At 43.7% G+C, this 26,670-nt stretch overlaps 2 protein-coding genes across 2 annotated transcripts in view; one reads left to right on the forward strand and one right to left on the reverse strand.

Moving 5' to 3' along the window:
- Positions 1-2,827, reverse strand: part of CD109 (CD109 molecule) — a 186,327-nt gene extending 183,500 nt beyond the window's left edge. Inside the window, exon 1 of the mRNA XM_075554889.1 lies at positions 2,684-2,827. The gene's annotated coding sequence lies outside the window, so the exon portion shown is untranslated. The remainder of the gene's footprint in view (positions 1-2,683) is intronic.
- Positions 2,828-3,404: 577 nt separating this feature from the next.
- Positions 3,405-26,670, forward strand: part of SLC17A5 (solute carrier family 17 member 5) — a 48,093-nt gene continuing 24,827 nt past the window's right edge. The window contains exons 1-4 of the mRNA XM_075554890.1: positions 3,405-3,590; positions 16,852-17,045; positions 19,934-20,167; positions 24,301-24,388. Coding sequence (XP_075411005.1) covers positions 3,497-3,590; positions 16,852-17,045; positions 19,934-20,167; positions 24,301-24,388 — 610 coding nt within the window. The 5' untranslated portion in view covers positions 3,405-3,496. The remainder of the gene's footprint in view (positions 3,591-16,851; positions 17,046-19,933; positions 20,168-24,300; positions 24,389-26,670) is intronic.

Below are 26,670 nucleotides of genomic sequence, written 5' to 3' on the forward strand. Positions count from 1 at the left end.
GAAAAAAGTGTCATCTTAGGCTTTTTAATACAGATATAAACTGGAAACACAGGGAATCCAGGGCAGATGATCCCTTCAGGTCCAGTGGTGTGAGTGACAATATTGGGAGGGGGAAGGGAGGGTGGGCTGGAAAGGGGGAACAGATTACAAGGATCTATATATAACGTCCTCCCTGGGGGGGACGGACAACAGAAAAGTGGGTGAGGGGAGATATCAGACAGTGCAAGATATGACAAAATAATAATTTATAAATTATCAAGGATTCATGAGGGAGGGGAGCGGGGAGGGAGGGGAAAAATGAGGAGCTGATACCAGGGGCTTAGGTGCAGAGCAAATGTTTTGAGAATGATGAGGACAATGGAATGTACAAATGTGCTTTACACAATTGATGTGTGTATGGATTGTGATAAGAGTTGTATAAGCCCCTAATAAAACAATTTTTAAAAACCCTCTTGGATAGATTACAAAACAAAAAAGTACCTGTGGACCTCAAAGTGACCACATGAAAAGAAAGCACAGGTTTACTTGTGCTTAATTACTATCTGTAGTGAACACTTGCACATGGTTTTTGACTGTGAAACTTCAGATTATCAAAGAAACACAAGTAAACCCAGGCTTGCCTTGTGTAATGGCTACTTAAGGCCTGTCAGGTTTGTAATAAGGTGCCGTGAAACTGGGAGAGTGGCAAATGGTACCCATACCTAAAAGCAAAATCATGTGGTAAAAAACGTGAAATGGTTCACTGCAGATCAGTAAGTAAACATAAGTAATCCGATGCTTACCTTGTGTGGTAGTACATAATTTCATGTCAACTTGATAAGTAAGTGTAGGGGTGGAGTCTAGTCTGTCAATCAGGTCACAGCCTGATGATGTCTCCTTGTGGGCGTGGCCTTCTCATGAAGATTCTGTGAACTTCCTCTCCTTTTCCTTGGAGGTGGGCCACACACTCTCTCTCTGCTTCACCTTCCTGCTGTTGAGTCACTCACATATCTGCCAGAGTCACACTGTGACTTTCGAGAGCCCTAGAGATGCTTCCACCACCACTGGATCCACAAGACTTTGCACCCACTAGCCTGTGATCTTCCTGCATTCCGCATCATTGCATGGCTATGTGAGTCTAGAGAGGAAATATCAGACTTATGGGTTTGATCTGGCCTGGGCTAGGATGTTTTCTTAATATATAACTGCTCTTTGATATAAGGCTCTCTCTGACACATATATGAGTGTCCCTGGAGACCATGAGGTGTAGAAGGGACCAGGTATCAGGCATCAAATAAAAAAATCATATCAGTGTGTGCCCACCTTCCCAATATGATCACTGAAGACAAATGTGTGCATAAGCAAATGTGGTGAAGAAAGCTGATGGTGCCTGGATATCAAAAATTATAGCATCTGGGGTCTTAAAGGTTTGAAGATAAACAAGCGGCCATCTAGCGAGAAGCAACAAAGCCCACATGGAAGAAGCACACCAGCCTTGGTGATCACAAGGTATGGAAAGGTTCAGGTAGCAGACGTCGAAAAACAAAAAATCAAGTCAATGTAAATGAGGGTGAGTGCAGAGTGGAGACGCAAAGCCCATCTTTAGGCAACTGGACACCCCCTAACAGAAGGGTATCAGGGAGGAGAAGAGCCAGTCAGGGTACAGGGTAGCAATGATGAAACATACAACTTTCCTTTGTTCTTAAATGCTTCCCCCACCCCACCACCACTATCATGATCCCAATTCTACCTTACAAATCCGGCTAGACCAAAGGACATACACTGGTATAGATAGGAATTGGAAACACAGGGAATCCAAGACAGATGATTCCTTCAGGACCAGTGGTGGATACCTGGAGGGTAGAGAGAAGGTGGGATAGAAAGGAGGAACTTATTACAAGGATCTACATATAACCTCCCTGGGGGGTGGACAACAGAAAAGTGGATGAAGGGAGACGTTGGACATTGTAAAATATTATAATAATAATTTATAAATTATCAAGGGTTCATGAGGGAGGGGAGAGAGGGGAGGGAGGAGGAAAAATGAGGAGCTGATACCAAGGGCTCAAGTAGAAAGCAAATGTTTTGAGAATGATGATGGCAACAAATGTACAAATGTGCTTGACATGATGGCTGGATGGATGGCTGGATGGATGGATTGTGATAAGAGTTGTATGAGCCCCCAATAAAATGATTTTTTTTAAGTAAAAAGGCATTCTCTTTTATGGAGTTTGAACATATCTTTCAAGATGAGGTACATTAGCACACATACATACACCCAACTCACCGCAGCATGGGAATCTGCCTTTTACCACGATCTCCCAGATAACTCTGACATGTCAAATCTGAGCAACACGGCTCTACAAGCCTATTGGAGGGCATGCCTCCTCCCTCAGAGAGCTTAAAATCTAAATGACAATTCCAGTAATGTAAAAAGAGGCCTGGCGGTGCAGTGGCCAGGGCTCAGCAGACAACCAGTCAGTGGGTGAGAAAGAGGGGCAAACGGTACAGCTTTGGAAACCCTGTGGGCAGTCCCACTCTGTCCTCTAGGGCAGCTCAGAGTTGGAGTCCGCTTGATGACACAAAGCATGGGGCCCTAGTACTTTGAACACCTTCCCGGCATCTGCTGCTCCGTGGGGTTAGAACGCTCTTCTGAAGTCCCCCCTCCCGCTGGGCAAAGGCCCAGGACCGCCGCCAGACCTACCTCCCTGAGGCCCGCCACCTCCTCTTCTTGGGCCCACATTACTCACTCGAGACGGCCTATGGCCGGGTCACCGCGAGCCACGACCGGGCGGTGCATGTCGCCGGTCCCTCACCTCAGCAAACACCAGAGGAGCTGCTTCGAGCTCGACCTGCAGCGAGAGACAGCACATTCACACGAGATGGCCAACGCGGATGGTTTTGACCGACGACACCGGCGGTTTACCGTTTCTCGGGCTCACAAACTGCTTCGGGACACTACGGCACCAAGCGCTAGAGAAGACCACGTTGCCAATACCCGTGACAAGTTAATGCCGACAACTGAATGTCCACTACACACAACCCACTCCCCGGTCAGCCCCACCCCCTCAACTAAGTGCCGTTCAAACCCCCGACGACGCCTTCTTCCCGAGCCCCACTCTCCCTAGCGCCCAGGGGGGTCCTTGAGCCTTCTTTGACAAAGTTCACTACCAGGGGGAGCCAGGGGGGCCAACATTCAGCCGAAGGACCGTGGCGACCAGGTGGCTGAGCCTACTCACTAAAACAAGCCCTCTGGACGCCAAGCGCAAGTCCCAAGACCCCGCCTTCCCCAACGCAGTGCTCTTGCCCACACCTAAGATGGCGCGGGGGTGGAGTCTGCCCGCTTGTGGGCGGGGCCGCGGCGACGCAACGTGGCCGGGAGGCGGATCCAGCGGCGAGGCCGGTGCTGGCGCCGCCCCCGAGCCCCTCCTTGCCAGCTTGGCCCTGGGGCTCCGGCGGCCGGGCCGGCCCTCTCCTTCCGGCGGGCTGGCGGACACAGCTGCTCCCCGGAGGCGCCATGAGATCGCCGGTCCACAGCCTGCCCCGCCACGGCGGCGATGAGGGCTCGGACAGCACGCCCCTTTTGCCAGGCTCCCCGCGGGCCGAAGCCGGTGAGCGGCGGCCGTCGGGGGCTTCGGGGGCGGCCGGGGCCCGAGCACCGCGCCCTCTGCCGGTGGGGCGGCGCAGCTTCGGGGTGAGCGGCCCCGCGGACGGCTAGCCCATTGGGGCCCCGGCGGGCTGACGAATCGGGGCGCCGGTGCACCCCACGGGGCCGGGGCCGGAGCCGGGATGGGCTCTCTGTGGCGTGGGGCGGGGGAGCCGGCTGACAAACCGGGGAGGAAACTCAAATCCATGGATGGGCGCCGGGCCGGGCGCAGTCTGGGGCGCTTCCCTGTCCGGGCCAGGCTTCCGTGGCTGCAAGTTGACAGGCATGTGATGTGGTAGCTGCTTGCGTGGAGAGTGCCATAAACAAAAGGACGGGAGTTAACGTTTATGCAAAGCCCAGTGACTGTCTAGAAATTCTGCGGTGAGGGGCTGAAAGTACTGAACACGTACCTTTTTCCAACCAGGAGTCTGCAATTTGAGTTAGGAAACAGCTCCGTTATCTGCAAGATAGGATATCTATAGAACGTTCAAGTAATTTGCCAAAGGTCTTGCAACAAATAGAAGAAATGCTACTTACAAACTCTTCCCAGGATTGGAGAAATTAAAATACTTTGCTGTTAAACAAAATTTTTTTAACATTTTATAGTGTGTTCAGTGAAGGTTTACAGATCATCAGTTTTCCATACAACAATTTATATATTTTTTACTTCATTTTACTCACCGCAGCCCTGTTGATGCAACATCACCCATCCCACCTTGAAGGCCTTGCCCTTGGGCCAATGCTGACCCTTTGATCTGAAGTGATTGGCTGTTCTAAGGTGTGCATACCTCACTAGTGTTATTGATCTTCGAGGCCTGTCTATTGTTAGTCTGGAAATTGAGCCATTGGAATGAGTTCAGTTCTAGGCCTTAAGGGTAACTGAGGGGCATAGTCTCAGGGGTTCCCCCAGCCTCTGACCTATTCTGGTCTGTTTTATGCCTTTTAGTTTTGTTCCACTTTTTTCTCCCACTCTACCCGGGAATTTGCCCTGTGATCCCTTTCAGAGTAGCTGGTCGTATTATTAACGGGGATCCATGTCTGGTCCCCCATGAAGGAGAATGTGTTCAGTATCTCATTTAGAGTAATGCTCTCTGCTGGTTTTATAAACCTCAAAGCCAAACCCACTGTTACCAAATCGCTCAGACTCAGAGATACCCTATATGCAGGGTCCAAGACTGTCCATCTTATGGGAGCCCCTAGCCTCATCTTTCTCCTGTGGAGCAGCAGGTAGATTTGAACCATCAGCCTTGAGGTTGGCAGTCCAATGCTTACTAGACCACACGAGCTTTCCTTATGTTGAAGTATTTCTCTTCTGTTCCTATTTTGTTGTGTTGTCAGAAATAGATGTGGGACTTTATCAAATGCCTTTTCTTTGTCAGTTGATATAATTTGGTTCTTTTTCTTTGTTTTATTTATGTGGTAGATTACATTGATTATTTTTGTAAAGCCGAACCATCCTTTACATATTAATCCCACTAGGTCTAGATGTGTTTGATTGATTCTTTTGGCTAGGATTTTGTTGAGAATTTTTTAAATCTCTATTCACAAGGGATATTGATCTATAATTTTTCCTTGTAGTCATATTTTCCCTGCTTCGTGTATGTTTGCTTCGTGTAATAAATTTGGGAAATTGTCATCGTTTTCTGCATGCTGGATTAGTTTGAGTAAAAGTAGTGTCAGCTCTTCTCTGAATATTTAGTAACATTCACCAGTGATGCAGTCTGAGCAGAGACTTTGTTTTGTTTGGAGGGTTTTCGACTGCTTGATCAGTTTCTTTTGTTATGTGCCCGTTCCTTCTTTTTACTTCTGTCCTTGATACTTTAGGTAGATAGTGTGTTTCTAGAAATTTGTTTATATGTAGGAGTATGCTTTTTATAGTATTTTATAATTATCCTTTTAATTTCTGTTGGTTCTTTTGTGATGTTGCCCCTTTCATCTTATTCGTGTTATTTTCGTTTTTCCTCTTTTCCTTTGTTAGATTTTCCAGTGGTTTGTTGGTTTTACTAATTCTGTCAAAGAAACAACTTCGTGCTTTTTTGGTTTTGGCGTTTTTGTTTTTTTTAAACATTTTATTAGGGGCTCATACAACTCTTATCACAATCCATACATATACATACATCAATTGTATAAAGCACATCTATACATTCTTTGCCCTCATCATTCTCAAAGCATTTGCTCTCCACTTAAGCCCTTTGCATAAAGTCCTCTTTTTTCCCCCTCCCTCCCCGCTCCCCCCTCCCTCATGAGCCCTTGATAATTTATAGATTATTATTTTGTCATATCTTCCCCTATCCGTCGTCTCCCTTCACCCCCTTCTCTGTTGTCCGCCCCCCAGGGAGGTCACATGTAGATCCTTGTAATCGGTTCCCCCTTTCCAAACCGCCTACCTTCTACTCTCCCAGTATCACCCCTCACACCCCTGGTCCTGAAGGTATCATCCACCCTGGATTCCCTGTGCCTCCAGCTCCTATCTGCACCAGTGTACAACCTCTGCTCTATCCAGACTTGCAAGGTAGAATTCGGATCATGGTAGTTGCGGGGGAGGAAGCATCCAGGATCTGGGGGAAAGCTGTATTCGTCATCGGTGCTACATCGCACCCTGACTGACTCATCTACCCTAGACCCAATTTTGATTTTTTATAAATCATTTTATTGGGGGCTCTTACAACTCTTACAACAATCCATTCATCCATTGTATCGAGTACATATGTATATATCTTACCATTATCCCTTTCTTTCTACTTGAACCCTTGGTATTTGTACTTCTTTTTTCCCACCCTGTGAACCCTTGATAAATTACAAGTTATTATTATTTTCATAGCTTACCGTCTGCTGTGTCCCTTCCAGCATTTCTGTTGTTCGTCCCCCTGGGGGTGGGAGGGGTTATGCATCAATCCTTGTGATCAGTTCCCCTTTTCTCCCCACACCTTCCCCCTACCCTCATGGTATCACGACTTCTATTACTGTTACTAGGGGCGTTTATCTGTCCTGGGTTCCATGTGTCAAAAGCTCTTATCTGTACCAGTGTATGTGCTCTGGTCTAGCCGGTTTGTAAGGTAGAACTGGGGTCCTGATAGTGGGGAGGAGGAAGCATTAAAGAGCTAAATGAATGTTATGTGTTTCATCAGTGCTATACTGCATTCTGGCTGGCTTGTCCCTTCCTTGTGACCCTTCTGTAAGGTGATGTCCAGTTGTCTACAGATGGACTTTGGGTCTCTACTCTGACCTCCCCTCTGCTCACATCTATATGTTTTTGGCCTCCTGATACCTGATCCTGTCGATACTTTGTGGTCACACAACCTGGTGTGCTTCTTCCATGTGGGCTTTGTTGCTTCCCTGCTACACCACCACTTATTTAACTTCAATCCTTTAAGACCCCAGATGTTACATCTTTTGATAGCCAGGCACCATCAGCTTTCTTCACCACATTTACTTATGCACCCATTTTGTCTTTACAGATTGGGTTGGGAAGATGAGCATCACAGAATGCCAGATTATTAGAACAAAGTGTTCTTGTGTTGAGGGAAAACTTGAGTAGAGGCCCAGTGCCTGTCTGCTTCCTTAATACTTAACATATAAATATATGTACATGGGCCTATATCCCTATCATTATATATTAATATATTTAATATGTACATACTTATATTTATACCTCTATAAATGTGTTTTGCCTCTTAGTTCTTTCCTCTATTTCCTTTTACTTTCCTCTTGTCCCACTGTCATGTTCGACCTTCATTCAGCTCTCAATAATTTCTCTCAGCTACACTGCCCTTGATCAAACCCCATCAGGCATTCTCTGCCCTCCTTGCCCCAACTCTTGTTTTACTGAATTTATTGTTTTGTTTTATTTATTTATGTTCTAATCTTTATAATTTCTTCAGTGGCGTAGGCATATTCTTAACTGTTGGGAGATATTGGCCTAAGGTATTGATTTTTTTCTTCCTTTTTGATGTGTACATTTATTGTTATGAGTTGCCTTCTAAGCTCTGCTTTTTCTATGACCCAAAGGTTTTGTTACGTTTTGATTCTCATTTGACTCCAAGATTTTTTTGTTTTTTATTTCTTCTAGTGTCAAGTAGTTTTTAAACCAAATTCATTGCAATCAAGTTGTTTCCAACTCACGGTGACCCTATAGGACAGGTAGAATTGCCCTGTGATTTTCTGAGACAGATTCTTTACAGGAGTAGAAAGCCCTGCCTTTCTCACAGTGAGTGACTGGTGACTTCAAACTACTAACATTGCAGTTAGCAGCCCAACTCATAACCCCTGTGCCGTCAGGTCTCCCCTATTAGTTTTTAGTCGTGTGTTATTCATTTTCCACGTAATTGATTTTTTTTCCTGTCTGTGTAACTTTCATTTTAAGCTTAATTTACTCCCAAGCCATAAATTTTTGTTTCTTCACTTCTGGGATGGTTTTCTCTTCTGTGCAACCTCCTCTTCTGGGTTAGGCACAATGTGTTCCTTTTCAGTCAGAATCATTTCAATGTGGCAGGGGGAGCTCATGGATGGGCTGATCCAACGATGCGCTCTGTTAGTCCACCGTACCTCTGAGGGGCTTTGTTCACCTCGATGTGCTCAATGACCAGAGAATCCACATCTGAACTCTTAAGTTCAGCATGACTCTGCATTTTTAAGCATGGACAGCAAAAAATTCAGCACTCTTTTTGGGCCACCAACCCAGAGTTCACCAGCACTGTTTGGCCTGGATACACCTACCAATGCCACCACTGTAACGTCAGAAGGGCACACACTGCTTCTGCAGAGTGACATCATTCAAATATTTGGTGGCTTTCCTTGATAACCTGGGCACGGAGGTTCTTAAAATGGACCAGAAATTCCACCCTCTTGATTTGCATGATTTTGTAGGGTTTTCTGGGTCAAGTGAGTAGTGAACCATTTTGGCAGATTATATCAGGCTTCTCAGGGAAGAAGAGCTGTATTTGATTCCACCCGCACCCCACCCCCGTAAGCCTTATTGCTTATACCATTGTGATCTGAGAAGATACTTTGTAGTATTCCAATGTTTTTAAATTTATTAAGACTTGTTTGGTGAGCTAACATATGACCTGTTCTGGGAAATGTTCTATGAGGGCTGAAAAATCATGTGTATTTTGCTTTCATTGGCTGGAGTGTTCTGTAAATGCCTATGAGGTCAAGCTGGTTGATTGTGTTGTTTAGTTCTTATGTGTTTTTATTGAGCCTTTTCACTGTTCTGACCTTCATTAAAAATGGTGTCTTCAAGTCTCCCACTATGATTATAGAGGTCACTTATTCTTTCTCAATACTGCTAGAATTTGGTTTCTATATTTTGAGACTATTTCATTGGCTACATAGATATGTATGATGGTTATGTCCTCTTTTTTCAGGTAACCCTTTAGCCACTATATAATGCCCTTTCCAATCTCTTATGCTAGATTTTTATCTTAAAGTCTTTTTTATCAGAAGTTGATATTGCCATGCCTGCTTTTGTTTGATTGCCATTTGCTAGGGATCGTTTTTCCCATCCTTTGATTTATAGTCTAGTTTTTCTTTGTGTCAAAGGTGTGTGGAGACAGGAGTCACATGTGCCTTTAACCCTCTGTTCATCTTTGCCGATTCTGACACCAGTGATGCCTCCCAGCCCTCTACTACTCTGCTGGTTCAATAATCCATTGCAGTGTCCAAACAGACTCACAGACAATACTTAGCATTAAGGGGGTTGACTGGAGAACTTCTTGTAAAACTAAACAAACATTATGGTATGGCCTTACCATATTTATGGGTATTCTATTAATAACTGTAGAAAGCTAGAAACAACTAGATCTCCATCAACAGGAGAATGGACAAATTGAGATTTATGCATATAATCAAATTTTATTCAGTAATAAAGGGAACAAACTACTCCTATTCACAAAAGAACGTAGAAATATCAAAAATGCTGGCCAAAAAGCCACCATAGTAAGGTCTTATTAATCTGAAGTTCTGGAATGAATTTTTTTCATTAAAAATTAATCTGTAACAATAGACCAGAGGTTGCCTGGAAGCTGTGAGTAGGAGGGAACTGATGACAAAGGGCCAGTAGCACACTTTGTGCTATTTTGATTGGGCTTGAAGAGGGAGGGAGGAGGAATGGGAGAAAGAACCACATCTATGAAAGTTTTAGCAGGATATTGTTGTTGACTTCATTTCTTGAGATGGGCTGCATAAATATATTTTTTTATGTTTCTTTTTTAAAAAATATCCCTCCAGATTCTTTATCCCTCAAATCTAAATAGTGGTCTGAGTGGCTTGAGAAAAAAAAAGAGGAAAATAAAATTGAAATAGACCAGGAATCTTCAGTAATAAACAAGTTCATCCAAAAAAAATCACAAAATATTTTGATTGGGATAAACACATGCATGAATTTTCAACATTTATCTAACTACTTAAAACAGGTGTGTTTTCTTATATGTGAATTATACCTCAACAAAAGTGTTGGGGAGGGGGAATTTGCTCATAATATTCCTTTTATAGACAATCCCTGCTTGAGTCACATCAGCCTTGTTATTCCTGGCTTGGGGTATCTGCATTAAGGTCATTTCCCTTAGTTTTGCCCTTTCCATACCCACTAGAGAGCAAGTGAAATAGAAATAGCAACCGCATTCTCTTTTCTATTTAAAATGTGGAAATGTTCTTATAAAGGTGAAGCCTGCATTTGCAGGCTATTGCATTAGTCAACAATAGTTTACATTTTGGCCCACTTAAGCTGGTACGAAACAAGGGCGAGAGAAGAAGTATGGGAGAAAAGAGATGGAAAAGACAATGATGGTTAACTAACCACAGAAGGTGGCAGAGATCTTAGTTGCCTCTCAGGGGAATTCCTCGTCTTAGCCATATGGACGATGTGTAAGGGAAGCCCTACTGCTGTAGTGGATAATGGGCCACTAACCCCAAGGTCGGCAACTCTAAACCACCAGCCGGTCTGAGGGACAGAGATGAAGCTCTCTTCTCTCATAAAGACTTACCGTCTCAGAACCCCACAGCACTAGTTCTGCTCTGCCCTATGGGGTTGCCATGACTCAAAACTGACTCCATGACAGGGAGTTTGGTGGTGGTTTGGGGGGTGGGATTTTTTTGTGTAGGGGAACAAGGTTGCTCTTAGTTGGTCTTGTTTTTTAAGATTAAATTATATTTTGTAAACTCTGCTTACAAGTTTAAAGAAATGAGTTTTTTTTCCACATTAAAATATCATTGTAATGGGGGCTCTTACAGATCTTATAACAATCCATACATCAGTTGTAGCAAGCATATTTGTACATATGTTACCATCATTATTTTCTAGACATTTACTTTCTATTGAGCCCTTGGCATCAGCTCCTCTTTTTTCCCTCCTCCCCTCACCCTTGCAACCCCTTGATAAATTGTAAATTATTATTATTATATCTTACACCAACCGCTGTCTCCCTTCCCCCACAGTTTCTGTTGTTCATCCCCCTGGAGAGTGTGTCTGTCGATCATTGCGATCTGTTCCCCCTTCCTCCCCTCCTCTCCCAACATTTCTCCTACCTACTCCCAATCCTGTTCCTGGATTCCATGTGTCATGAGCTCTTATCTCTTATCTGTATCTGTTCACATGCTTCAGTCTAGCCCTCAGTGAAAGGCAGTACTGGAGTCATGAGAGTGGGGGGTGCGGAAGCCTCAAGGAATATTGTTTGTCATAAGTTTGTCATAAGTGCGTTACTCTACCTTGGTTGACTCATCCATTCCTTGTGGATGCCCCATTGTCTACAGATGGGCTTTGGGTCTCTGCTCCAACCCCCGTCATTCACAACATGTTTTTTGTTTGTTTGTTTTGGGTCTTCTGATACCTGTTGCCTGGTCCCAACAACACCTCATAATCGCGCAGGCAGGTGTGCTTCTTCCATGTGGGCTTTTTGCTTCTCTGCTAGATGGCTGCTTGTTTATCTTCAAGTCTTTAAGACTCTAGACACTATCTTTGGATAGCCGGGCTCCATCAACTTTCTTCACCACAGTTGCTTATGCACCCATTTTGTCTTCAGCGATTGTGCTGGGAAGGGGAGTTTCACAAAATGCCAGTTTGTTAGAACAAAGTGTTCTTGCATTAAGGGAGGGTATGAGCAGAAGCCCGAAGCCAGTCCACTACCAGAAAATTTGTTTTTTTAAAAACATTTTTAAAATCTTTCTATCCAGAGGTTTTGGGGTTTGTTTTTTTTTTAAAGATTTTGTGACTGGAAGAGTAAATATTTCACAGCTCATGAAACTTCCCTTTCCCATATTTGCATGCATTTTAGTTGCCTGTCATATTTGTTTCTGATCAATCCAGTGTGAAATTGCCTATACTTTATGCTTGAATTTCTAGTTTTATAATTTTCAGAAAAGAAACGCTGATGATATGTTGTAGTCATGAAATTTTATAGCAGTAGAAGACCTTAACTCATGGCCATTGAGTCCCTGCTGACTCTTGATGACCCTTTAGGACAGGATAGAACTGTCCCTCTAGGTTTCTGTGCCTGTGGGTATTACAGGAGTAGAAAGCCCCTCTCTTTCCTGAGGAGCTTGCTGGTGGTTTCGAACTATAGGACTAGAGACAGCCATTTAGTGGAGCTTCTCTTATACTGAAGCAACTCACCAAAAGGTTAGGTAATTTAAGAGATTGCACGTGATTGTAGCCTTGTGAAGGACTGCTGTTGTTATTCGGTGCAACTGAGTCGATTCCGAAGCACATCAGCCCTATGTACAACAGAGCAAACCACTGCCCAGTCCTACAGCATCCTCACAGTGTTTGCTATGTTCAAGTCCATTGCTGCAGCCATTGAGTCCATCCATCTCATTAAGGATCTTCCTCTTTCTTGCTGACCCTCTATTTGATCCAGCATAATGACCTTCTCCAGGGACTGGGCTCTTGAGGTCATGAGCCAAAGTCTCGTCAAATTCGTTTCTAAGGAGTATTCTGACTGTACTTCCACCCAGACAGATTTGTTCCTCCTTTGGGCAGTCCATGGCATATTCTGTATTCTTTGCCAACACTGAAATTCAAAGCATCAAGTCCCTCTTCTTTATTCGTTGTCCAGTTTACACATGCGTGTAAGGCAAGTGAAAATACCATGGTTTGAATCAGATGCCTTTTAGTCTTCAGAGTGACGTCTTTGCTTTTTAAAACTTTAAAGAGTTTTTGTTTTTGCAGCAGATTTGCCCAATGCAGTAGGTCATTTGATTTCTTAACTGCTGCTTTTATAAGTGGTGATTGAATTTTATTCCTGTCTGATTCCTCAATGCAGCACTGCCACCTTTGTGTTGTATTTGAGAAATTCCTATTTGAAAAATGCTTAATCATTTTTACTTGATCCCTAAGCAATGTAAAAGTCACCTTTTACCCTGCTATAGATAGGAGACATGGTTTTAAATTATGCACAGTGTTTATTAAGAGAGAGCTAAAATGATGATATTTCTTTAGTATTGGTAAGAATCAGTACCTCTCAGATTTCAATTTTCTTCTTAGTAATTTAACCCATTGTGGAGGGCTGGGGGTGTAATAACACCTCAGCTGCCCACAGAAAGGTCAGATATAGGTCTGTGTTTACCCCGGGTGCCTAATAAGAAAGGTCTAGTGATCTATTTCTGAAAAATCTAAGGTTGGAAAACCTATAGAGCACTGTTCGACTGTGTTAGACACAGAGACCACCATGAGCCTTAATTTACTTGACAGTAACTGCTGGAGTTTTTTGGGTAGGGGGTTGTTTTTTTAAATACTTTTATCGGGGGCTCTTACATCTCTTATCGCAATCCATACATTCATCCAGTGTGCCAAGTACATTTGCACATATGTTGCCATCATCATTTACAAAGCATCTACTTTAGCCCCTGATATCAGCTCCCCATTTCTTCTCCCTCCCTCCCCCATATGCCCTCCCTCAAGAACCCTTGATGTTATAGATTGTTATTTCCATATTTTACCTCATCCTCCATTGCCCCTCACCCACTTTTCCATTATTTGTCCCCCTGGGAGGGGGTTCTAGGTTAATCCTTGTCATCAGTTTCCCCTTTCTCCTCCTCTCTCCTAATCCTTCTGGTATCTGTACTCTCCTTGTTGTCCCAGAGGGGTTTATCTACCCTGGATTCCCTATTGCGGACTCTTATCTGTAGCAGTGTGCATGCTCTGGTCTAATCAGATTTGTAAGGTAGAGTTGAGGTCATGATAGTGGGGTAAAGGAAGCACCAAAGAACTAGAGGAAAGTTGTGTTTCATTGATGATATACAGGTGGGCATTGTTGGGTCTCCATTCCATCACCTTCCCCCATTCACCTTGGTTATGGTTTTGTTCGGAGTCTTAGATGCTGGAGACCTGATCCCATGGATACCTCATGATCACAAAGGCTGGTGTGCTTCTTCCATGTGGCCTTTGTTGCTTCCCTGCTAGATGGCTGCTTGTTTATCTTCAAGCTTTTAAGAAGATGTATCTTTTGATAGGCGGGCACCATCAGCTTTTCCACCACATTTGCTCATGCACCCATTTTGTCTTTAGCGATCATGTCAGGAAGGTGAGCATCACAGAAAGCCAGATTGTTAGAACAAAGTATTCTTGTGTTGAGAGAATACTTGAGTCGAGGCCCAATGTCCATCTGCAACCTTGATTCTTAACATATAGATATGAGTACATAGTTCTATTTCCCTCTCATTATATATATTTACATATGTACATGCCTCTATTTAGGCCTCTATAAATGTCCTTTGCCTCCTGGTTCTTTCCTCTATTTTCTTTTACTTTCCTTTTGTCCCACCATCATATTTGGCCTCCATTCGGCTTTAGTAATTCCTCGCTGCTACATTGCACATGATTAAGCCCCACTAGGCATCCTACGACCTTCTTCCCATTAATTTTGGTTCACTTGTTGTTTCCTTGTCCCTGGATTGGTTTTTCCCCTGCCTTCCTTTCTCCCACCTCCCCTTCTCTCATATCCCCCCAGAACTATTGGTTCCGTTCTTTTGATCTCCAAATTATTTATCCCGCCTAGCCTATCTAGATAGATATGCAAATACACTAATTGCAAAAACAGGCAAACCCAAATAAAACAACAAAGAAAGTCAAAACCAACAAAACAATAACACCACCAACAAAAAACAAAATAACAAAAAGAAAGCCACTGACAAAAATGGAAAAGCCTATAAATAATTCAAGGTCTGTTGGTTGGCCTTTCCGAGTGTTTTCCAGTCGAGTCTAATGGGGTGCCACACTCTGTCTCCAAAGTCTTTATTTTTGGTATTCCCTGGGGAATTCATCACTGCTCCCCCTGTTGCTCTGCTGCATGCCCTCAGTGCCTCGCCCCAGCACGATGGGGCCAGACTGTGCACTATTCCCACACCGTGTCTCCTGTGCTGCCCCCGGCAGTGTCATGGTTCAGTGAGGGACGCCATGTCCCGTGGTGGGGCTGGCCCTACTATCCTCCCCATGCGTTATCTGCTCTGAGTAGGACCATCGTCTTTGGGGCTTGGTGAGCCAGCATGTCCTCTTCTCCCTCTCCATCCCTTTTCATTTCTCCCGTGTGATCTTATCCGACATGCCCCTCTTCCCAAGCTGCAGCTTCAGTGCTGCCCTCTAACGTAAATTATTCTGTGGGAAGGGGCAGCTATCCACGTAGTTGGGATTGCAGCCAGCCCCTGAGACCTCTCTACTGGTTCCCTGCTTCATGCTGGTATGTTGCATTCACATCCCGGAACACAGGGTTGAAGTCTAGTCCCTCTTTCCCTGTGAAGATATAAACAGGCCTTTCTTCCTCATCTGTGTGGTCTAGAGACTTCACTGGAACCTGTGCTCTATGGGTGACCTTGTTGGTATCTGAAATACCAGAGGCATAACTGTGAGCATCATAACCACACCCAAGCCACCATGGTTCAACAACCGGGCAGACAGCTGGAGACCTCAACCATTAACTCTGTGTGTAGGTTCTTATCTGGGTCAGAATCATGGCCTGTCACTTGTCCTCCACTGTATCAGTTCCACTAACTGCTTTCTCATGTCCTGCTCTGAGCACAAGTGTGTGTGGCTTTGTGGACACGAACTAGGGCAGCCGGACAGGCATTTACTCCCTTAGGAGCCTTTCTGGTGTGCTGGGAGCCTCACGCTCTTCAACAACTTCTCACCATCTTTTCTCAGTTCCCAACTTTTCACAAATGAGAGAATAACTTCAGTTTCAAACAAATCACCTAAATGCCTATTCTCCAGGTCCCTGGGGCACAAATAGTTTACACTCCCTTAACTAAACCAGAGTTTGGCAGTTGAGACGTACCCAGCAATGCTTCAGGAGAGGACCCAGCCATCTGTTTGCATCAAGAGAACAAGCAAGAAAGCCTGCGGTCTCTCACCAGTCTCCTCCGCTAACACGTGGGCCCCCTGGAGTCCGGATTGACATGATGATTTGTGGTTTTTGCCTTGTCTGTTTGTTAATCACGATGATTCACAATGACTGAAGTCTTCTTATTGTTGTATGTCTCAGTTGATTCTTTCAGAACAGAGTAGATCAGCTCCACAGGCTGTAACCTTTATAGGAGCCGATGGGTTCAAACTGCCCGCCTTTCAGTTAGCAACTTCGCACTTAACTATTGCGCTACCAGGGTTCCTTTGCTCCCTTATAACAAAAACCGAAGCCCACTGCCATCAAATACATTCCCACTTATACTGACCCTAGACAGTGTGTCCAACACTACACATCTTTATGGGAGACATCGAGTCTCATCCTTTGTCCCTGGAACAGCTAGTGGGTTTGAACCATTAACCTTACGGTTAGCAGCTCAGTGCCTGACCCACAGCACCCCCAGGGCTCATTGTCCTAACCTAGAGCCAGTACTGTATATACTGTGGCACAGTGAGTTTCTGAGTCCTTATTGACCATGCTTTCATGTAATTTTTCAGGGACAATGATGCCATTCAATCAAATCTTCCAGCCGACTCTTCCCAGGACAGATCTTGAGCCTCTGCCAGGGAGTGTTCACTTTGACTGGCCTGGAGATTTTTCTGAGCAGAGTTGACAATATGCTGACCTCTATTGTAATGAACTCTCATGGGAAAGCGTTTATGAAAAACTTTAGGTCTGGTGAATGAATTATTTTTGATAAATGTTTTCAAAGTTATTCTCAGGAAAATAGTCGTGGTTTATTAATTTGCACACTTGTGAAAACGCACCTGTCTTGAGTAATTTAGACAATAATGTCCTCTAGCTTTCGATGAAAGTTTCCTGCCATCTTTGTTTCAGCTCCGGGCTGCTGCTCTGCCCGTTACAACCTGGCGGTCTTGGCCTGTTTGGGTTTCTTCATTGTCTACGCATTACGTGTGAACCTGAGTGTTGCCTTAGTGGCTATGATACACTCAAATACAACTTCAGAGGACAACAGCACTTCCCATGAATGTCCAGAGCATTCTCTTCCCAAAAAAGTTCATGATCCACAGGTAGGTGCTGGTGCTTTTCTCAAGTATTCTTAAGTACAAGTAAAAATTTTGCATCGTGTCTCTTCATGCCCTAAATACCATGAACACTTTGTCCCTTCTTACTCTGCGTCACTTTCATCTTGTGTTTTCCTAGAGCTGTTGGGCAAGAACCCGTAACTGTAGCTAGGCTGCTCTGCTGTCACGCAGCATGAGCCCTTTAGGAAGTACTTCTCCGGCCCTGTGTCAACAGACTCTCTTGGCAGAGGATTTGGAACAACCTGTTAGGCATAGTAAATTGGATGGTTTTCTGTTCTGCTAAGTAATGACGATAGGGCTATGATCTGACAGGTGTTTGACCTGCTGAGTGACGGTGGCAGGCCACCGTCAGTGTCAGCTGTAGCGTGGAAACATTAGAGCTGGCTGACTTCTTAAGGTTTCCTTGTCCAAAATGTACGTATGCCTTGATGGTGCCAGTTCACCGAAGCTAGTGAAGCCGCCTGGCCTACGCCGCTGTGTGTTCCTCTACTCGGAAGAAAAAGGTAAGTGTTGGGTTTTGCACTCTTTAAAAATGCCCTGTTCGTGGGTCCACTATACTTTCATCCATGTTTAGTCATTATGAGGGAACTAAATCGCTCTTGAATGAGCCTTCCCTGGGACTTTCAGGAAATTGTCTTTCACCCTGGAGGAATTATAAACCCAAACCAACCAACCTTATTGCCGTTAAGTCTATTTCAACTCCTTGTCTTCATTTCCACTCAGACTGTAGGGGATTCAAGACTATGAAACTATACAGGATCAGACAATGCCATAGTTCTCTCTCAAAGCAGCTAGTAAATTTGAACTGATGACCCGGTGCTTAGCAGCCCATTGTTTAACCCATTGTGTTACCCCGGTTCTTTTTTAGTGTAACTACAACCCGAATAGTCTAAGGTCTAACATCTAAGTCTTGTCCTTATGCGTCATCCATACCGTTCATTTGTGCATTCAGCAGAACAACCCTGCTCAGGCATGTGCCATCCTCCGCACCCTTCTTCCGTTTGAGGCCACTGTTGGAGCCGCTGTGTTGATCCCTCCCCTCGAGGCTCTTCCTCCTTTACCTGACCCTCTGCTTTCCTTAGCATGACGTCTTTCTCCAGGGACTGATCCCTCCTAATGACGTGTCCAAGATACGTGAAGCAAGCCTCACCGTCCTCAATTACATATAAGGAACATTTCTATCAATACCCGTTTGTTCACTCCTCTTGCAGTTCATGGTGTATGTAATATTCTTCGCCAGCACCACAATTCAAAGACATTGGTTTTCTTCCATCTTCCTTATTCATCGTCTAGCTTTCATGTGCATATGAAATAATTGAAAATACCTTGATCTGAATCAGGAAATTCTTAGCCCTCAAAGTGACAGCTCCGCTTTTAACATTTTAAAGAGATCTTTTGAAGCAGACTTGACCAATAAGCTATGTCCTCTGATATCCTGCCATGGGCAGTGATTGTGGGTCCGAGTAAAATTAGAACTCTGACAACGTCACTCTTTTCCCTGTTTATCATAGAGCGTCTGTTGGTTCACTTGTGAAGATTTTTGTTTACTTTGTGTTGAGGAGTAATCCTTACTTAAGACTGTTGTCTTTGATCTTCATCAGTAAATGCTTCAAGTCCTGGATTGTGATAAGGGTTGTATGAGCCCCTAATAAAATGATTTTTTTAAAAACCCTAATGGCTACTCACAAAGGTAGTCTGTAGAACATTGACTCTGTGGACTATTTTAGGCCTGTTGAACTTGGTGGCACCTGAGACTGATCTTGATCCCCCACAACCACCACCAGCCCGAGCCAGCAACTCATCTCCTCAAGATGTTTGGTTATGTCTAAAAAGCTTTCCTAGCTCCCCCCACCCCTGTGCTCCACCACATTCGTGGATATATTTGCAGCAATGTAAATACACTTAGACAAATAACCTCTGCCACTCCTGTGTAGATTCATGGAGATCCTTCTACTCTCCCTCTCACACCTGTTGGCCTTCTTCAGGTCTTTTAGCTTGCGCAATATCAACCGTGTTCTTCTCTGCAGGTCTTTATGTATTTCATTAAAATACTCTGTCATCTCGAACTGCTCTTTGAAGTCTGCTGTTGCGTTCTTTTATGTCATAGCTTTTGTTAACATTCTACTGAATGTTAAAGATCAAAATATAGAGTCTCTTTGGCATCCATCCAGGTCTCTTTTTTCTTTCCTGTCCTTTTAATGACCTTTTGCTTTTCCATGCATAGTGCCCTCTGTAATCCCACAACTCGATGTGCACATGCTTACATACTAGAATCTGTACCGCGTGAACACTTACTTTGTGTCAGGCCTTATTCAATGTGCGCTTTTCAGTTTCTTCCCAGAAATGCAGCAGAGCTGGGCTTAAACAGGCCTGTCTAACTAAAGACTGGTTCAACCTCTGCAGTATACTGTTTAATAGCCTTCTGAATTAAACCTGTTCTTTTTTTAATTAAGTCCAAATCATTTATAACTTATGCTATAGTATAGTTTCCTTAAAAAGCAAATTGTTACCTTCCTGACTGTGATTCACTTCCCTGCGTGTCCACATGCTGGCGATCGGCTTGCTGCCTGAGCATGTGCTTGTCCCCCCATCTACGACAGTCATTCGGGAGGGTGCTGGGCAGCAGCTCGGGGGGATACTGGGCAGGTTGACTAGTGATTTGCACTGTTGACTGCAGGGTTGATCTGAATGTAAACCCCTACCTAATTTACAATTTTAACATTTTTAAAAAATTAAAATAAAACAGTGATCCCAAGTTGTATTTGTATGTATATACTCATGAGAGGGAGGAGCTGGTAAGTCAGTATCTTAAAAGGTTGTGTTTTCTTTTTGTTTTGTTTTTTCTTTGTTCATGTTTCCCTCTCTCCTTCTAGGGTAAACAGTACCAGTGGGATGCAGAAACCCAAGGCTGGATTCTGGGTTCTTTTTTTTATGGCTACATCGTCACACAGATCCCTGGAGGCTATATTGCCAGAAGAGTGGGGGGCAAACTGCTGTTAGGCTTCGGAGTCCTTGGCACTGCGGTCTTCACTCTGTTCACCCCCCTCGCTGCAGATTTAGGAGTTGGGTATCTCATTGCAGTCCGGACCCTTGAAGGACTAGGAGAGGTAATTTATTAGTGACGCTTCTCTTTTACATCTTACCCAAGTCTCTCTTCTTCTTCTTCAAGATCTTTGGTATGAATATAAGCCCCAAAATAACACTGAACGATAATAGCGACTTACTTTTTTCATTAGTAGAAGGACTGGCTAGGAAATAACCTGGCTGGGTCTTGTTTGTGGTTATTAAGGTGTCAAGTACAAGTGCCCCAGAATGTGATGCTCCACTTAGAATACAGAAAACCTTTCCAAAAGCCAGAACTGGGGAAAGTCAGAGGTAGAGATGCAAGACCACGAGTATACCAGTAAGATGGGCATCCTTACGTCCTGTGCTTTTGCCCCAGTGTGTTGATGGCCCAGGTCTGAAACACAGTTCAAGCATTAGACTGTCAAATTGCCCTGCTTTTAATTTGCTCTTATTTGTGGAACTTCCACTCTAGTTACCATATGTCCGTTCCTTTTTGTGGTGCCCTAATTTAAAACTGCTATTTCACACAACGCGAGTCCTCGGCTTCTTTCATCCTTGCTGCTACTTTTAGGATTGTTAGTTATTTTTCTCTCTCCTTTCCCTCCTCTTAAGAAGTCGCCCAGTGTATCGGACTATCTATATATATTTATATGGTAATGCACTAACGTAACAGATGGACTTTGGGTCTCTACTTAAGTCTTCCCTCAACATAAGAACACTTTGTTCTAATAACGTGGTACTGTGAGACATTCACCTTCCCTACACAATTGCTGAAGACAATTGGGTGCATAAGCAAATGTGGTGAAGAAGGCTGATGGTGCCCGGCTATCAAAAGATATAGTGTCTGGGGTCTTAAAGGCTTGAAGTTAAACAAGCGGCCATGTAGCTCAGAAGCAACAAAGCCCACATGGAAGAAGCTCAGAAGCAACAAAGCCCAGCCTGTGCGATCACGAGGTGTTGACAGGATCAGGTATCAGAAGATCAAAAACAACCAATCATATGGTTGTGAAGGAGAGGGGTCAGAATGGAGACCCAAAGCCCATCTGTTGATAACCAGAAAATCCCTCAAAGAAGGGACGCATGGAAGGGAATACTCATCCAAGGTGCAGTATAGCACTGAAAGAACACACAAAATTCCTCTAGTTCTTTAATGTTTCCTCCCCCACTATCATGGTCCCAGTTAGACCTCACAGATCCCGTTAGACCAGCATATGCACATTTGCACAGATAATAGCTATTCTGACACGGAATCCAGGATAGATAAACCCCTCAGAAACAGTAAGTGGGCGTAACGACTCCATGTGCGGAAGGGAAGGGGAAACTGACAGCATTGATGGATGCATAACCCCCCTTGAGGGGGACGAATAACAGAACTGAGGGTGAGGGAATACATTGGCTGGTGTAAGATATGAAATTAATAATGATATATAATTTATTAAGGGTTCACAAGGGTGGTAGGGTGGGGAGAGAGAAAATAAAATGGAGCTGATATCAAGGGCTCAATTAGAAAATGTTTTGAAAATGATGGCAGCATCTGTACAAGTTCACCTGATGTAATTGAATTATGGATTGTTATAATCTGTAAGAGTCCCCAACAAAATGATCAATTAAACACACACACCCTCGCACACACACGGGGGGAGAAAGAAGCCAAGTGTTAAAACAGTTACGTGCAAGGCTGCTAACCAAAAGGCAAATTATTAGAGCGTGCTGGTTCACTGCAGATGATTGCAGCCTTGGGAACCAGTTCTCCTCTGTCCATTGGGTCACTCTGAGTCAGAATCAGCTGAGTTACAGTGGGTTTGGGGGGTTATTTTTTTCCCTCCTCCTATGATCTTTATTATTTTTAAAATTTAGTTCCTTATCTTTTTCCACTTCCCTTTTGCATTCTACAGTTCATCACATGTAGCTCCCTCTTTATAGAATGGTCTCATTACCTTTTATTTTTGCCCTGCATTTTTAAGAGACATAACCCACATATCATATAATCCAATAGTTAAGGCATAACAAGAAGAGTTGTACAGTCATTACCACAATCAATTTTCTTCCTTTTTTGTACTCCTTGTTATTAGCTCCCTTTTGCCCCCTCCCTCCCCTTTCCTTTTTTTCTAACTCTGAACTTCTTCCTGTGAAGCCCAGATGCCAAGTTTGCTCTCTCGCCTTTGTGAGACCCAAAGCAGATGGTGACCTCTGCAGGTGCTCAGTGCAGTGCACATGCAGCAGGAAGGCCATTTTAGGTAGTGCTGCATCCTGCTGTGTTGGAAGCAGTGAAACCGTAGATGCGTGCTAGCCTCAAGAGAGCAGTGCCATCACCGTTGGAGTGGAATGAGAACCCGCCCTCCTCAGTCACAGGGCAGTCAGAAGCTCAGATAGGACCGTGTTTGGAGTATCATCACTCACACGAGTGTTCCCATTTTGTCCACATCCAACAGAGATCTATGAAGTTAGCTTTTCCTCTTTCAGACAGACATGCCCTTGCTCTTCCCAGGTTCGTCTTCTCTGTTTAGAAATACAATATACGTAAATATGCTTACTGACAGTATATTTTCTCTGATCCAGTCACTGAGTCGTCTTACTGAAGTGCTTCCAGATGTTAGTTATTTCCTCTCTCTATGGTACTAATTTAGTGTTGTAGCCTGTTCTTTATCTTATTACTGCTACCTCAAGTGGCCATTTTATGTCTAAGGAAAATTAAGTTGTGTTTGTTCTGAGATTCTTTTTGTTTGTCCATTCTCAATATGTATCACATGAATATTGCCTCTTCCATAAACTTAGATCAGCATCTTTAATCCCTATCATGTGATGAACATTAAAGATATTTACATTGACCTTGAGGTTTAGCAACAAGGTTTCCCACAACCTAATCTCTCCAGGCATTACTAAGTGTTGAAGTTTTATTCTGCAGTGATTCATCCTGTGGATACTCTGATACAAATTCTTAATTCATTTTCCCTGATGCCGAAATTGCCTTTGCCTTTCCTTGGTGTTTCTTTCTTCCTTCATTGTTTTTGAAAGACCCAACAGAAAATATGAAACACTAAAGTTTTAATTCTTCTCTCTATTAACAATAATTGTAAACTACAAAAGCTGATTGCTGTCAAGTTTATTCTAACTCACATTGACCCTGTAGAGCAGAGTAGAGCGACCCCATGGGGTTTCCAAAGCAGAGAGCTACATTTTACTAGAGTAGCTGGTGGGATTGAACCAACAACCTTTAGGTTAGCAGCCTAGCACTTAACCACTGCGCCCTCAGAGCTCCTTAAAAGTGATAGGAGCTACCATTTGTCTATGGGTGCAGTGGTAGTTCAATGATAGAATTCTCCCCTTCCACCAAGGGGACTTGCGTTCAGTTCCTGACATGCCCAGCTACCTCATGCCCAGATACCACCCATCTCCCAGTGAAGTCTTGTGTGTTGCTTTGATGCTGAACAGGTTTCAGCAGAACTTCCAGGCCAGCAAGAAAGTGCTGGCATTCTACTTCCAGAAATTAGCCAGTGAAAACCATATGGCTCCCAATGGTCCCATCCATCACATATTATGTAGATGGCAGTGTTTGGTTCCAGTGTTCATAAAGTGGCCATGAGTCAGGCCAATTTCACAGTGGCAACCATTAACAATCATGACAAATATAGAATAGTATCTCTTTGAGACAGATGAAGAAACAGACATTTAAGGTAACTTAATATTTCTAAGATTGCAATTAGGGAGTAGGTAAGGAATGCTGTAAACACACTAGTTTGAATACGCTGAAAACGTTTTTCTCCAGTTCTGTGGGGTCTGCTCATCTGTTTCTGTGAGCCTCTTTACCTCAGCTGCCCTTCCCCATCAGTAATGGGCAGTTATTACCAGGGGAAATTCAGACTATAAATATCCGAATTGAATAAATAAATTTATCTCTAAGAGTAATCCCTTATCATTCATTACATTCCCAAAGACTTACTGTAATCCACACCTGGCAATCCTCAAGCCAGTTCACAGAATCCACGCGTCTTTATTCAGGATTCAGAAGTCCTTCATAATCAGATGTTTGAGTTAACACTGTAGACATTTGGCTTCTTGGAGCCTGATTCTCGTCCGTAAAATTCTTGAACCTCAAGTTTGAAGCAAAACACTTTGTTGAATTTCAAACATGAAAGCTACCGTGTTTCATCAGAAATGCCCTTTCCCCCATCAGGGTGTTACCTTTCCAGCCATGCATGCCATGTGGTCTTCTTGGGCTCCCCCTCTGGAAAGAAGCAAGCTTCTGAGCATTTCATATGCAGGTGAGTCAACTGTTCCTCGAAGATCGTTCGCTGCAATTTGTTTCCTTATCTATCACCCTGCGGCGGGGGGTGGGGGCATTACCACGCTCCAGAATCACATACTGTTGAGTACCTCCCCATTTGATGGTTAGTTTCCCTCTTTGATACATCAGCCGATAGTCATGTGATTTCATTGACGACTGTCATTTTTTCTCCTCTGCCATCATTTATTTCAAATGATATTGCCTGTTCAGATTTTGATATACAGAAAGTTCAACACCTGGAAAACTGAGTACTTTTGTATTATATTACGATTTCAAAGTCAGTCTTCTAATGTGCATATCGTAACTTTGAACTTCTCTTCCTACATCTATTTTCCCACATGTTTGTATGCCATCTTGTTTAACTGCACATAACATAACATAAGCTTTTTTTATCATTTTATTGAGGGCTGATACAACTCTTATCACAATCCATACATACATCAATTGTGTAAAGGACCTTTGCACATGCATTGCCCTCATTCTCAAAACATTTGCTAAGCCCTGGCATCAGCTCCTCATTTTTTCCCCACCCTCCCCATTTCCCCCTCCCTCATGAGCCCTTGATAATTTATAAATTATTATTTTGTCATATCTTGCCCTGTCCAACGTCTCCCTTCAGTCACCCACTTTTCTGCTGTACATTCCCCAGGGAGGAGGTCATATATAGATCCTTATAATCAGTTCCCCCTTTCCAACCCACCCTCCCAGTATCACCACTCACACCACTGGTCCTGAAGGGATCATCACCCTGGATTCCCTGTGTTTCCAGTTCCTATCTGTCCCAGTGTACATCCCCTGTTCTGATGATGCCTGATACCTGATCCCTTCGACACCTCGTGATTACACAGGCTGGTGTGCGTCTTCCATGTGGGCTTTGTTGCTTCTGAGCTAGATGACCGCTTGTTTACCTTCAAGCCTTTAAGACCCCAGACACTATATCTTTTGGTAGCCGGGCACCATCAGCTTTCTTCACCACATTTAGTTGTTCACCCTCTTTGTCTTCAGCGGTTGTGTCGGGAGGGTGAGCATCATAGAATGCCAATTTAATAGAAGAACATATTCTTGCATTGAGGGACTACTTGAGTGGAGGCCCAATGTCCATCTGTTACCTTAATACTAAACCTGTAAATATATGCACATAGATCTATTTCCCCATCCTCATATATAAATATATTTGCATACGTACATGCCTTTATGTAGACCTCTATAAATGCCCTTTGCCTCCCAGCTCTTTCCTCTATTTCCTTTGACTTTCCTCTTGTCCTACTATCATGCTCAGTCTTCATTTGGGTTTCAGTAATTCCTCTTTGTTACATTACCCTTGATCACGCCCTACCAGGCCTCCTACACCCTCCTCACCACTGATTTAGATCACTTGTTGTTCTCTTGTCCCTGGGTTTGTTAACACCACTACCTTTCCCCCAACCTTCCCCTGTTCCATGTTCCCTCCGCCCCCCGGAACTCTCAGTCCCGTTGTTTTCTCCTTCAGATTGTTCATCCAGCCTATCTTGTTTAGACAGACCTGCAAAGATAATAACATGCACCAAAACAAGACAGAGCCAAACCAAGCAACAATATACAACAAAAGAACAACAAACCAATGACCAAAACAAAGCACATTAAGAAAGAAAAGCTAGTAACATAACATAAGCTTTATATGTGATTTGTAACTCTGATGTTCCACCAGAAATTATAGAAAACGGAATGAATTGTTGTAGGTCTGACTGCTTTTGGATACAGTCGTTGAGAAAGCCCTCATTACATTGACCTTTTAAATTTTTATTTATTTTTTAATCATTTTATTGGGGACTCTTACAGTTCTTGTAACATTCTATACATCAACTGTTTCAAGCATATTTGTGCATATATTGCCATCATCATTTTCCAAACATTTACTTTCTATTTGAGCCCTTAGTATCAGCCCTCATTTTTCCCACCCGCATGACCCCTTGTTAACTTACATTATTATTGTTTTCATGTCTTATACCGACCGCTGTCTCCCTTGACCCACATTTCTGTTGTTCATCCTCGGGGGGGATGGTTGGTGGGAGAAATTATGCATTGATCGTTGCAATTGGTTCCCCCTCCCACCTTCTCCTTACCCTCCTGGTATTGCTACTCCTATTTCTGCACCTGAGGGGTTTATTTGACCTGGATTCCATCTGTCAGGAGTTCTTATCTATACATGCTCTATGTCTAGCCAGAACTGAAAGGCAGGTCTGCGGCCCTGATAGTGGGGAGTGAGGAAGTCTCAAGGAA

Source organism: Tenrec ecaudatus, chromosome 7, assembly GCF_050624435.1.
Source record: "Tenrec ecaudatus isolate mTenEca1 chromosome 7, mTenEca1.hap1, whole genome shotgun sequence".
In the NCBI taxonomy this organism is placed as follows: Eukaryota; Metazoa; Chordata; class Mammalia; order Afrosoricida; family Tenrecidae; genus Tenrec; species Tenrec ecaudatus.